Below are 12785 nucleotides of genomic sequence, written 5' to 3'. Positions count from 1 at the left end.
AGAAAGATAATAAAGGAACGATAAAGACGTGTAATTCAGGAATGACAGATGACTGAATTATCATAATGTAAATGTAAATGTCAAATGTCAATATTTCTTACCCAGAACCTAAAATTATAATTATAGGATATTTTAGTACTTTTGACTTTGTTGAATGTTGATTTATATTAAAATGATAAAATGAATATTAACGTTTTGTTTAGAAATGTGCGAAATTACAGTAATTTAAATTTGGGTAAATTTAATCGTGCAATAACAAATCATTTCTTGTGTAAACATGCAAGTTTTTGTACTAAGCAGTCTTCATATTTTTTAAATAACAAACACTTAAATTCGGGCCTTAATCAAAGAAGATGGTATTCAGATGATCAAAGTTCTCCCTCAAACAAATTACCTCCACTACTGCCCGACTCTCCCATATTTGTTTGGCCTTCTTTATTTAAAACTATCAGAAATTTTATTCTTGCTACCTTTATCATTAAGCCCTATTTAGATCAAGAATTTAATCTTCCAGATTTTGTAAGTGCTTCTAAGAAAGCAGTGGAGGTATGTACACTAGAAAATTGTTTGTTCTAGTTTAAGGAAATAGTTTTTGAACATTTTTGACTAGGAATATTTTATATTTACTTAATTTCAAATTTTTGACTAAATCTTATGGTCACAAAATCAAATATTTTGCTGTCTTTATAATAACTTCATAATATGGTATGGAGTAATAAAAAATATGGTGTTCTGAAATGAGTTACCTCAATCACTGCCAAGTTCCTTCATATTTCGGTACTTGATCCTGAAAATAACCAGATAAGGAAAACTCAGATAATATTAACTTATCAAATAGGGAATTATGAACTTATTTATTTTCTTTTTTATAATGTAATGTACCTAATTCAAATTTAGGAGAAAACTAAACATTTATTCAAGATTTTCAGTTTTATATGTGTAACGATTTTAGATGTGTATTGCATAAACTAATATGAAATAAACCATATCTTTTACTATATCTGTTGTTTATAAAAATATTTGAAACACATTTTTAATATCTTCTAGTGACCTCCATTATTATTAAAAAATAAAGTTTAATCTACAACTAGGCAGTTGTCATTGTTACAGCTTTAGAATTATTATTAATTTGAGGCAAATCTAACCTGAGACTTGCAACAATAATAATGATATTTGCAATACAGTCTATTACACAGAATACACAGGTTAAAAGCACAGAAAAGAAAAAGGAATACTTAATACTATCTACTAATTGCAATAACTTATAGTTAGTTTTTTTATTGTACTTTGGACTAGCAGAATTTCTTCCTCCATTTAACAAATCATATACCATAGTTTATTTTTCCTACCTATGTTGAAAAGGTGTTACCCCAGTTAACAGTGTCCAGTCACCATCTTCAGCTCTAATAGAGGATATATGTAAATAACCTAAAGCCTCTTATCACTTGTTTTAATGATTTTCTTTGATATAGAATTGCCACTGAAGGATAACTAGTCTGCTTAATTTGTTTCATTGGAATCTAGAAATGCTTACTTAAGAGATCCTTGCAGTGTCCTTAACTAAGCCACTACTGTGCTTAGGAGGGCATGTAAACCTATTGGTCCCAGCTATGTAAGTAGTGGTTAACACCTACAATTACTGAGGTGACTGACTGAGGTGTTGTTTTTGATGCTAAAATGTCTTTTTACTTAATTCTAGGGATTTATTTTTGTCTACTGTTTAATTGGTATAAGTCCTTAATTATGATTCTTCTGTATGGTTACCATCATAGTAAACACATATTTGAAATCTTGAAGCAATACTAAACAAGTTTTTGAGATACTGTGGTTACAAACTATTATTTACTAGGGATTGGTTGACTTCCATGGATTGTAGTAGCAGTAATCTTTATTTAAAAAATTGTACATACATATATATATATATATATAAAGACATACACATATACACAGAGCAAAATACACATCAAAAATCAATTACATTGTATAGTTCAATCTGCAACATTACTTTATGCACAGTTTTTTTATACTGAATTAATTTTGGCTTACTCTAATTACTCTAAAGTCATGGGGCGATTTATTAAAGAATCTCATGCAAGCATATTTGGCAACTTTTTCTGTTACAGTCAATCTGTGAATGAGGTAAATATAGTTAATCTCCCTATTGTTATAACTACATCTAGGTAGATTCATTTTAGACAGTTGTTTATTTCTAAGTAAATGTTTATTATATCTTAGTAGATAGACTTACTTCAGGTAGCAATTTATGTTGAATATCATTTTTTATAAATATTGCACTATTATCTAATTATTTGATTGTCCTATTATCTTAATAATAACACCTTAGAAACATTATTCAAATTTATCTCTAGTGACATACATGTCCAGAATTACTCAAACAGATAGAATTTGAGTATTACTCGTCAAGATTAAGAATGAATTTTGAAATATTGCCCATCTGTAGACAGAGAAAGTATTTGGAGAGAAAGAAATGGATGAATGCCAGGACTCGACTACCTGGTTTTTAAATATGTTTACTGGTCGAGTTTACTGTTCTTAATAAGATCATTTTCAGTAATTTTGCCGCACATCAAGTGGGCATGCCAATTGTAGGATTTTCAAAGTCATTCCTAGTTTTGACAATGTGTAGCTAGTGTAACGACATGGATAATAGCTAACATCATAAAAAGCTTTGAATATATTTAAGTAATTATTACTCAACCGTTAAAACTAGAAAATCAGTTCCTGTTTTATTAAGGAAATGACTGAATTTTTAAATCTACATATCTCATTTATATTTTTTATAGTAGGTGGTAGTTTGTTATAGGCTTTTATGACTCTATTGTGAATGCTTCTTTAAAAAAATGTAGTTATGTGATTTGGAATTTTGAAGAGTCTCTCTGTTGTGAGTAATCATACTCACAATAGCTGCATATTAATATTTATTTGTAGTAAACTATGTTTCCTTACAAATATGAGCAGTGCTAAGAGGTTCAGTGGTGATACTGTGAGCAACTCATGTTGTTCAAGAATTGGTCGACACGAAGAACTCATTATGAATGAGTCATGAACCAAAAGTCTCGATTATTTTCAAAATGTAGAAATTTCAATAAACGCACAAAATGGTCTCAAAATTTCTGCAATAAATTTATTATAAAATATTTTTAAACCAATTAAATTTAGACCAATATAATTTTATATGTGGTACCCTGCTGAGAAGTATTGCTATAAGTGCCCCTAAAAAGGCTTTTATTTAAATTTTGTTTCCATAAATCCATAAATTTAATCTGGATTTTCTTGAGTGTTTCATACTTACTTGTTGAACAGTATAACTGTTGGTTTCATTAACAATAATATCCAAAAATGGTTTCTTCAACTAATGTTATTCAATATTAAACATTGTATTTGTTTTACCAACGAAATCATCACCGTCTTTTCTTCTAAATCCTACTATTTATCACTACTCTTAGCACTCTGTTCATTATTATAAGATGGAACTTGCACATACTATGGTGTAGAAGTACTGTTGACATTAGATAAAAATTCTAGTTGTCTGCTCATGTGTCATGAATGTTAGCCTGTTTGTTCACCATTCCATGTCCATTGGTTCGTATTAACTGTTCATTTCCTCCATTTTCATTATTTGTATTTTCAGGCCTTTTGATGGACTCTGTATTATCATTTATATCATTTAACACAGTATTTGTTCCAGAAATATCTTCGAAGTATTTGTTATCGCTAATTGTATGCTGAGTAGCATACTGATTACCATGTAATTTGAATTTATTGTCATTTGTAACTTTTATCATTTTTGGTGTCACTATTTATTACCACATCTTCTGCACTTTTAGACATTTTAGCAAGGTAGACATGATAATTCCCATGGGTTTCAAATGAACTTTAAAGGATAATATGTATAGCTAAATCACTAATTATACTCTTTTAGGTAGTATCACAGAAATTATCTGAAGGTGATATTAAGTCATTAGAAGGTCTAGTAACCAATGACATTATCGCTAGTCTACAAAAAGCAATATCTATGATGTCCATGAGTCAAAGGGAGCAGATAGCAACTAGTGTAGATGACATATATTTTTCATTTCCATATCAGGTAATAATCTTAGTTAAAAATATATAACAAAAGGTTTTTCTGTTTCCAAAATGTCTTCAGGGTTAACTAAATTGTAGTTTGCAATTCAAAAAAATATATAAATATTAAGTTACTACATACAATTTCGAAACAACGCTAAAAAAATGACCACTATTAGGGGAAAGAGACCTGTGATGGCCCTGATACTTTATTTCCCGGCATGTATCTCTGGTTGCGTAATTTGTTCACAGTGTACTTTCAATATGGGCCGCTTGGTTTGTAAACTAATTTTGTTGAAATGTGTCTAATGTGACTGCTATAAAAAAATGAATTCAGTAACTAAATGATGTTAAAAGTTTCTATATGAAATGGCATGTTACGTCTGTATCTAAAGGGATAATCGGATATAATTTGGAGAGAGATATTTTAGTAAGTTCTTCGTTACATATTACGGTAGTAGTTTTAAGGTTATATTTTCACATGGAAAGTTTTTAGTGTTTTGTGTTACACTACATTTTGCCTATTATGGCCCCAGGCTAGTATACCTATGATGGCCCGAGGCCCATCTTAAGAATATGAACAGAAGCCATCATAGGAATAGATATGATAAATAAATTACTCTTCTAATTTCAGAATAATTCAAAAAATAAACAGCAGTGGGATAAAGAAAACATCTCACAAGCCTTAGAAGTATTACGAAATAATACAATGAGTTTTACAACAGCAGTAAAAACCTTTAAAGTACCTCAAACTACACTGTGTAGAAGGTTTAGAAATGAACAAGGCAGTATCAAAGGATATTTAGGTGGACATAAGCCTACATTTGATGTCGATGTTAAAGCCGAAATGGCAAAGCATGTTGTTAATTTGTAAACCAGGCTTTTTGACCTTACCAATACAGAATTAAGAAAGATTGTTTTTCAAATAGTTGAGAAACAAAAAATTAACCACCTATTTAATAAAGAAAAAGACATTGCTGGTAGAAAGTGTCTGAAAGAGTTTCTCGCAAGGAACCCAAACTTAACTGTTAGAATTCTTGAACATACATCTATCGCAAGAGCACAGGCTTTCAATAAAGAAAACATTAGGATGTTTTTCAGTTCTATTTTAGAAGTTAGGAAAATATATCAATTTTCTTCTGAAAATATCTACAATGTAGACGAGACTGGTATGAGAACAGTTCCTACAAAGTCTCCCAAAATTTTTGCAACCAAAGGAAGAAAACAAAGTGGATTTATTAGCAGCACTGAAAGTGGACAAAATTATATAGCTGTGTGTTCTATACGCCATAGGAACATTCCTTCCTCTCACCTCCATTTTTCCGCAGAAAAGATTTAAAGCTGGGTTAATGGATGACGCACCTGTACGCAGTGTAGCATTTTACCAAGACAATGGCTGAATGAATAGACAAACATTTGTCAAGAGGCTAAAGCACTTTGTCTTGAACGTTAAAGCATCGAACGTTATTAAAAATGGACATAGTAGTCACAAGGAGTTGGAAGCACTGGAATATAGTAAGTAAAAGGGAATTATTCTATTTTGTCTTGTCTTGATGTTGGCTTTTTTGCACCACTACAAACCTTTTATAATATGGAAATACAAAAATGGATGAGAGATAACACAGGACGGACTGTCACTCACTTCCAAGTGACAAAACTTTTTAATAATATATATCTCAAGACTGCGACTCCATCAAATGAAAAAGGTCCTTTAAAAAAACTGAAATACATCCGTTTAATCCAGATGTTTTTGAAGACTGGGAATTTTCTGCTGCTTAAACAACAAATAAGGAGTTGTAAAACATATCTAATAAATCACAACTCATAAATTCAAATAGCAAAGAAGAACCGCAAAATGAAATCGAGGATCCTATCTTAAATATAAGCGAGCATGTTAGCAATAATCCCATTAAAACCATCTTACATACATGCCAGAGAAATACTGTAGTATTTTTATTATTCTAATTTATTGTCTTTATTTATTATCAAAGGTTCTACATTTATAACACTTACAAGTTTATTAAAGTCTTTATTACAATATTCACTAATTTATTTTTACATTTATATTCGAACTAAAAACTCGACTTCAAAACTAGAACTAACTGTAACTTAAATAAAAGGTTTCTCTATATTTATACTAAACAACCGTAATTCTCGAAGCGGCGTTGACCTTCCAGAACTTACTCGATCGTCGTGGAGCCAAACAGGTCTTTTAGCGTAGGGGACCCGTGGATCTTCTTACTAGAAATTTCTGCCGGCAGGTATATGATCTGGAAAATACTGGAATGAGAAAGGATATTTTCAGTTTAGATATTATGAGTCATTATTTATCGTAATAATACAAATGATCAAATTTCAAACACATCCAAAGATTACTTACGCAGAGAGCAAATTGAAAAATTGTCCCCACTTTCGAAGGCAACAATAATAACGCAAAGGAAAAGAAAACGTGGGAAGACAGGTGTTATTAACAGTACCCCAGATATACAAGAAACCAAAATAGAAGTATAAAAATAGAAAGAAGAAAAAAGAAAGAGAAGAAAAGCAGTCAGAAGAAAAATTGATAAACTAATAAAAGAAGATAGTCCTGAGGAAGTTATGTATGAAGAGAACGATAGTGATGAATCAGATGCAGCATATGTCTGTACTGCAACGAACTGTATTCTCGTTCTCGTAATAACGAATTCTGGTTAAAGCGCCATAACTGCAATGACTGGTGTCATTCGGAATGTGCTGAGTTCCTAAATCAATAAAGATTTTTATTTGTAATGTTTGTCAACCAGAAAAACATTTCTAGCTCTTTGCTGTTTATTTTTTTAATGTTTAAATTTTTTTTTTTTATTATAAAAGAAATGTATTTCGTAAATATAAGCTTTTTTTTAAATGTTACTATATTTTAATTGAAAAATTATAGGTAATTTTATTTATAACATCCGATTTTTAAAGGAGGTCCATCATTAGATAACATGTGTCTATGACGGCCTCTTCATTTTTCACCAAAGCTTGTTTTTTTATTTCGACTAGTTTTCAAGTTTTATCAAAAAAGAATAAGGGGAGCCATCACTGGTCACTTTTCCCTACTTATATAACATTTGTTTAAACACGTTTTTAACTACTTTTATATATAAATAGTATTAAAAAAGACGTCTGATGTTTTTATATTTAGCCACTACTCACGCTGTCATCGTTTCACCAATCTGATCAAAAAATAACCTCAGATTAAAATGTATTGGTCCGTTAGTGCATGGAGTACAACGCGCACATCTTTATCCCGTCTTTTACCTACCACAGAATAAATAACAATCAGAATGCCCACTCTCAGATGCCGCCTTGTTTGTCAGCACGCGATCGCCATGTTTTAAACGGAAACACAGAACTCGGATTGAGAAATTTGTGACAAGCTACGACAGTACCGTAAATTTTTTTAGACATCCTTGTCAAAATTTTCCACTTTTATTAAAGTTGTATACTCGAGTACGACTATTTTCTACTTTAAAATATATAAATCGTAATTTTAAAAATCAATTTAATATTAACATAAAAAAAAATTATATTGAATATATATATATATATATATACAGGGTGACAATTGGCAATAGGACGATTTTGAACTAAACGGTACACAAGAAATTTGCAAGAAAATACTATTTTATTAACATCAAAATGAAGCTTATATTAAGCCATTTACAATCTTATTAAGTATGGAAAATAATGTTATCAAGATGGTGACCATCACGTTGGATGCAGTTTTCGATCCTCTTTATGAAATTCTCAATATCACGCTCTAACATCGCTCGATCAATAGTCAGGATTTCCTGGCGAATTGCGTTCTTCAAGTAGATCAAATTACGAGGCTTGCTACCATATAGACTCTTTAAATACCCCAATAGAAAAAATCACAAATTGACAGGTCTGGAGAAATGAGCCTCGTCGCTCATTAGAAGATGCTGATCAAGTTATCCTCCAAAAGAACTTGCATTCTCGAAATCCTCACATTGTTTAACATCTCTTTCCATTAATTTCTGGACAATCTGCAATTTGGAAGGGTGAAATTTTAGGTCTTATCTTGACAAGCAGAGTGGGCATTCTGATTGTTTTAATATTCTGTATTCCTGCGTTGAGAATGATGAATATCTCTCTATCCCGTCTATTCACTATCTAAAGTCAGTTACATAAACCTCATACTTTTATAACATATATATAATTATTTACTTAACTATTTAAAGTTTGGTTTTATTTTTATAGGTTGGTGTTATATTTAATGAAGAAGAGGGCAAAGAACAGAAACGGTTCGTTGAAATAACCATGGTTTATCATTCTTTGAAAGGTTTATCCGGTATGAGATCTAGAGGTGAAGAACCTCCCTTAAATATGGGAATGCTACCTGAATATCAACAAAGAATTTCCATTTGCAACTATAGATTTATCAGAGAATTTACAAAAGGGGTTGAAGGAGATTGGACCGTAAATTTACTAAATCACTTTAAGCCAATTGATGAGAAAAAATAAAGTTTGTTTTGTAATTTGACTGATAATATAAGAAAATTAGTAAATATTTGTAATTAAAGCAATTTTTTAATCGAAATGGTGTTCTAATATCTAGACTAGACCCATTACCAATCTTCTGATCTTCTGAAAATAATAATAACCGAAAATAATAGTAATTGTACTAGAAGGTATATCTTATGAACTTCCGAACTTCTATATACAAGTAAAACTGCACTAGACTAGTATTTAATAAATATATGTTACCGACCAAACCCGACTTTAGGACAAACTAGTTTCGCCTAGTTCAAACTAGTTAATCTTGATATAAATACGCACACTCCAGGATAAACTAGTACTGCCTTGTCTAAACCAATGTAGCCGAGTCGAAAGTAATTGCGTCTAATGTTGACATGGCCGAAAGCGAATATTTATGTCATTATGCATCTAGTTGCCAGCCGTGCGTAAAGTGCACTGGCGAAGCGTCCATATAACCATTATTACCATTGGTAAAGTTACAAATCTTGCAAGAAAATATTTTATGACTACTGTGAAATAATTCCATTTATATTTTTTACCAATAGAAAGATGTGTTAATAGTAATTCTGTAAATAGCCAACTAGAAGCACGAAAGAATGGGCGAGTTTATGCGACTCGATTGCACGTTACGTTGTTACCACTTTTGTTTGTGGATACGCGTGTTGATCTGTCGGCTGTCGGTCAGCGCCGGCCCGTGTCTGAAAATTTTGAAAGTGCGTGGGGACGCTGTGGATATTAGTAGGCTATTTGCCAAGATTGAAAAATAAATTTGAGTTACCTGCTCCGGCCATTGTGAACTAAAATAAATATGATATACTGTACGATCGAATACTTTTTACATTTAAACATTTTCTGAGGACTAGCTGGAATTACGTCATCGAGGTTTTAAAAGCAAGTAGTATTGAGCATGATACTATGATTAAGAAGATAAGATATTGCGCATAAGTCGTGACGTAATTGGAGACTTGCACGTTCGTAATGTCAGTTTTTTGTATGTGTCAATAAATAATCTTTATTAGATAGTTTGGAGATATCCTTTTGTGTACGATTATTGTAATTATTAAACCTTTATTTAATATTATTATTTTGCTAATTAAATAATTTCATCACAGAATGCATAAAAATCCCATTTAACTTTAACAAGAATTCAAATCTGATCTCCAATGACGGCATGCGCGGACACGACCGATTTTGTGCTACGGGAAGATCCTATCTTGTTAGTCATAGTATCATGGTATTGAGTACCAAATGCAATTTTAACTTTGACAAAATACCAACGTTAAAAATGAATAATGCAAGGCTTATCTTGATTAAATGACAGGGAATCTCCAACATATAAATAGTCGAAGGCCATCTGCCTAGGAACAATAGGTAAAAGCTGATAAACGGACAGGATTAGAAAGTTTAAAGCATCACTAATTAGTTCATATTTCAAAACAAAGTAAATAAATATATTTGAATGTCAATTCTTTTCAAACTAAGATTGTAAAATAAAATTTTAGGAAAAAAAATATTTATTATTTTTTGTTCTCAAGAAGTACTTTCATTATTGACAATATCGAAACAATTTATTATTAAAAGTCGAGAACAATTAAAAACCACGTTCATATTTATATGAAAGTGCTATAAAAATAAAGGTATATTACTCTTGAGAAGAATTAATATTCTTTAACAAACTTGGTATACGACTCATAATATTTGACATCTGATTCTTTCATTTTGAGTTTTAAGACATACTGATATAAAATACTTGTTAATATCTTATATTATATCTTGTTAATATCTTATTGTAGATAAAACACATACTTTTGATCTAGCATCATTCTCTTCCACGCATAAAACTAAAGAAAAATCAGCTATAATTAAGTAAAAACATGTTATTTTTATGAACGCGCTAGACTCAGTACATTGATATAGTTTAGATTGACATGTATCAAAGATATAGTTAGAAAAAAGACGTTTTCATATTTATTTTAAGTACAATTTGTGATGTTTCTGGCTTGTTTACTTTTGTGGCAGTCAGTCTGTTGAATTTTTTGACGTTTATTTGTCAAATTTTTACATTTTGAAGTTTATTTACCTTTACTTTTATCGAAAATAAGTAATTTTCTGTGAATCTTTTCCCTTTTAGTTTTTTGTTTACTTTCATTAACGTTATACCACTGACAAGTTTTTAAAAGTTTGATTTTTACCAAGAATTTTATAATTTTTCTTTTATGGTCTTCACAGCTTTCAAGCCAATTAGTAGTTAATAAAATATGCTTAGTCACATAGGTTTCAATTTTTTCAAAAACTGTATTATCTACTTTAAATAAATCAAAAGCCTCGTCAATCTTTTCTAACAATATTGTAGTAATAGTAACAAACAAATCTGATGGCCTCTGAAGAAACTTTATTTCTTCGTTTGCGCCATAATCTCTGAAAAGTAACTATAGTTCGTGTTTCTGTAATAGAATTTTATTGTCTTTTAGCAAATCTTCCTGGCATTTAATACAATTCAAATTCTTTATAATCTTATAGTAAATATAACCAGCGACATGTGTAACAGCACACGTTTCTAAATTTGTTATGCTAGATTTACTGGAATTTGCCGTGCTTAAAATTTGATTGTCATTATTTTCCTTTTGCTTGTCTAAAGATTTTTCTACATGAACTGTTTGGGTTTCAATGGACTTGTCAGACATTTCGACGCTGGTTACTTCGTGGGTTAAATCTAAATGATCAGTTTGTGCTATTTCACAATTTCCATTGTCTAAAGCAATTTTTAGTTTAATATTTGTGTTATGCTTAATGGCAATTCTTAACTGACTAACACTAGGTGTTGGATTGTAACCACCCCTATTGCGGACAATCGAGAAAAAATTTTCTAGAGGATCTTGGTTCAGAAAAGATGTTAAAAGATATGACACATTATATTTTTGAAGTTCCTCCCACAAACATAAAACTGACAAAATTGTCCACTGAAAGCAGTGTAGACAGTGAATATTATTTCTCTCTTTCTGATTTTCAAAAACTTTAATTTTTTTAAAATATTCTAAACCTGCTTTTAAGTTTTGAGTTGACTTGCTTAAAGTTGACATTGGCTTTCTGTTTGGATTACTATCACTACAATATTTGCTGTTAAGACCATCAAAAATATTATTTATAATTTTCAAAAATTCAGCAGTATAAGGAGCCGTTTTGGTGTGTAACTGCCCTACAACTATAGCTGTTGATATTGCTGAGGCAACTGAGTTGGAAAAAATTTGTGCTGCTAATTTTACATGCATTTTTTGAAAATTATTAGGGTTTATATGAACGTCTGTTATTTTCACCATGCATCATGCTCTCACATTGGTTCTATCGATATTGTATGTGTATTCAATATCTTGCCACGATATTTGTTTAGAATCGACAAAAAACGTCAACTTTTTGTTAAGAAAATTATTTCTTAGACTTTTTAATAAGTGGGGTGTATCAAATACAGTGAAAATCCTCTGATTTCCTATTTCTATTGCAGGCTGATCCTTACATGCGCCTAACAGCTTAAATAAAGCTCTATTATTAGATGCTTGATCACACACTAACACTTTTGGTATATACCCAATATTTTGTAATTTTAAAACAACTTCAACTACAATGTTTTTTAAGTTGTCGCTATGTATTGGACCACCTGTAACAAAATAACAAATAGGAATCTTCCAGTTATGTAGCAAGCCGCGCATCATGAAAACCAGACCTGTGTTGGCAAGTTTGTTTGTTCTTCCTAAAGCACCTAAATCTTGAAACCCTTCTATAATGTCATCTAATTTATTGTACTCCAATTGTTTTTTCAAAGAAATTTCATCAAACATTAACACAAATTTTTTCCCACTCATCCATTGTCTCTGCTTTTTTCTTCAACTTGTCAATTAAGGAAGTGTTTAAACCAGTTCTTAATTTTATGACACGCAACCAAGTTTGAATTGTTTTTACTGAAGGTAATACAAAGTTAAGAGATCTAATTAAAAATTTGTAACAACTAGGAGACTTATAATAAATAGCCAGAGCTAAATCCTTTTCATTGTGAACGAGTTTTGTGTGAAAACTGCATATTAACAAAAGTGTGCACGTATTTGCTTTTATTTTCTAACAGTACCTGTAACATGAATTTGGTTGCCGATTTTCTGTTTTTTGTTGTTCTTCTACAACGCTGA

At 30.7% G+C, this 12785-nt stretch overlaps 1 protein-coding gene across 1 annotated transcript; it reads left to right on the top strand.

The window, feature by feature from the left end:
- Window positions 1-69: 69 nt before the first annotated feature.
- Window positions 70-8671, top strand: LOC140434967 (m-AAA protease-interacting protein 1, mitochondrial). The gene is made up of 3 exons (XM_072523614.1): window positions 70-546; window positions 3944-4108; window positions 8332-8671. Exons 1-3 carry the CDS (start codon window positions 181-183, stop codon window positions 8593-8595), a joined length of 795 nt encoding a protein of 264 aa, XP_072379715.1. The 5' UTR covers window positions 70-180; the 3' UTR covers window positions 8596-8671.
- The last annotated feature ends 4114 nt before the right edge of the window (window positions 8672-12785 follow it).

This window comes from Diabrotica undecimpunctata, chromosome 2 (genome assembly GCF_040954645.1).
Source record: "Diabrotica undecimpunctata isolate CICGRU chromosome 2, icDiaUnde3, whole genome shotgun sequence".
Classification (NCBI taxonomy): domain Eukaryota; kingdom Metazoa; phylum Arthropoda; class Insecta; order Coleoptera; family Chrysomelidae; genus Diabrotica; species Diabrotica undecimpunctata.
Note: the sequence above shows the minus strand (reverse complement) of the source record. Positions and strands in the feature narration are given on the sequence as shown.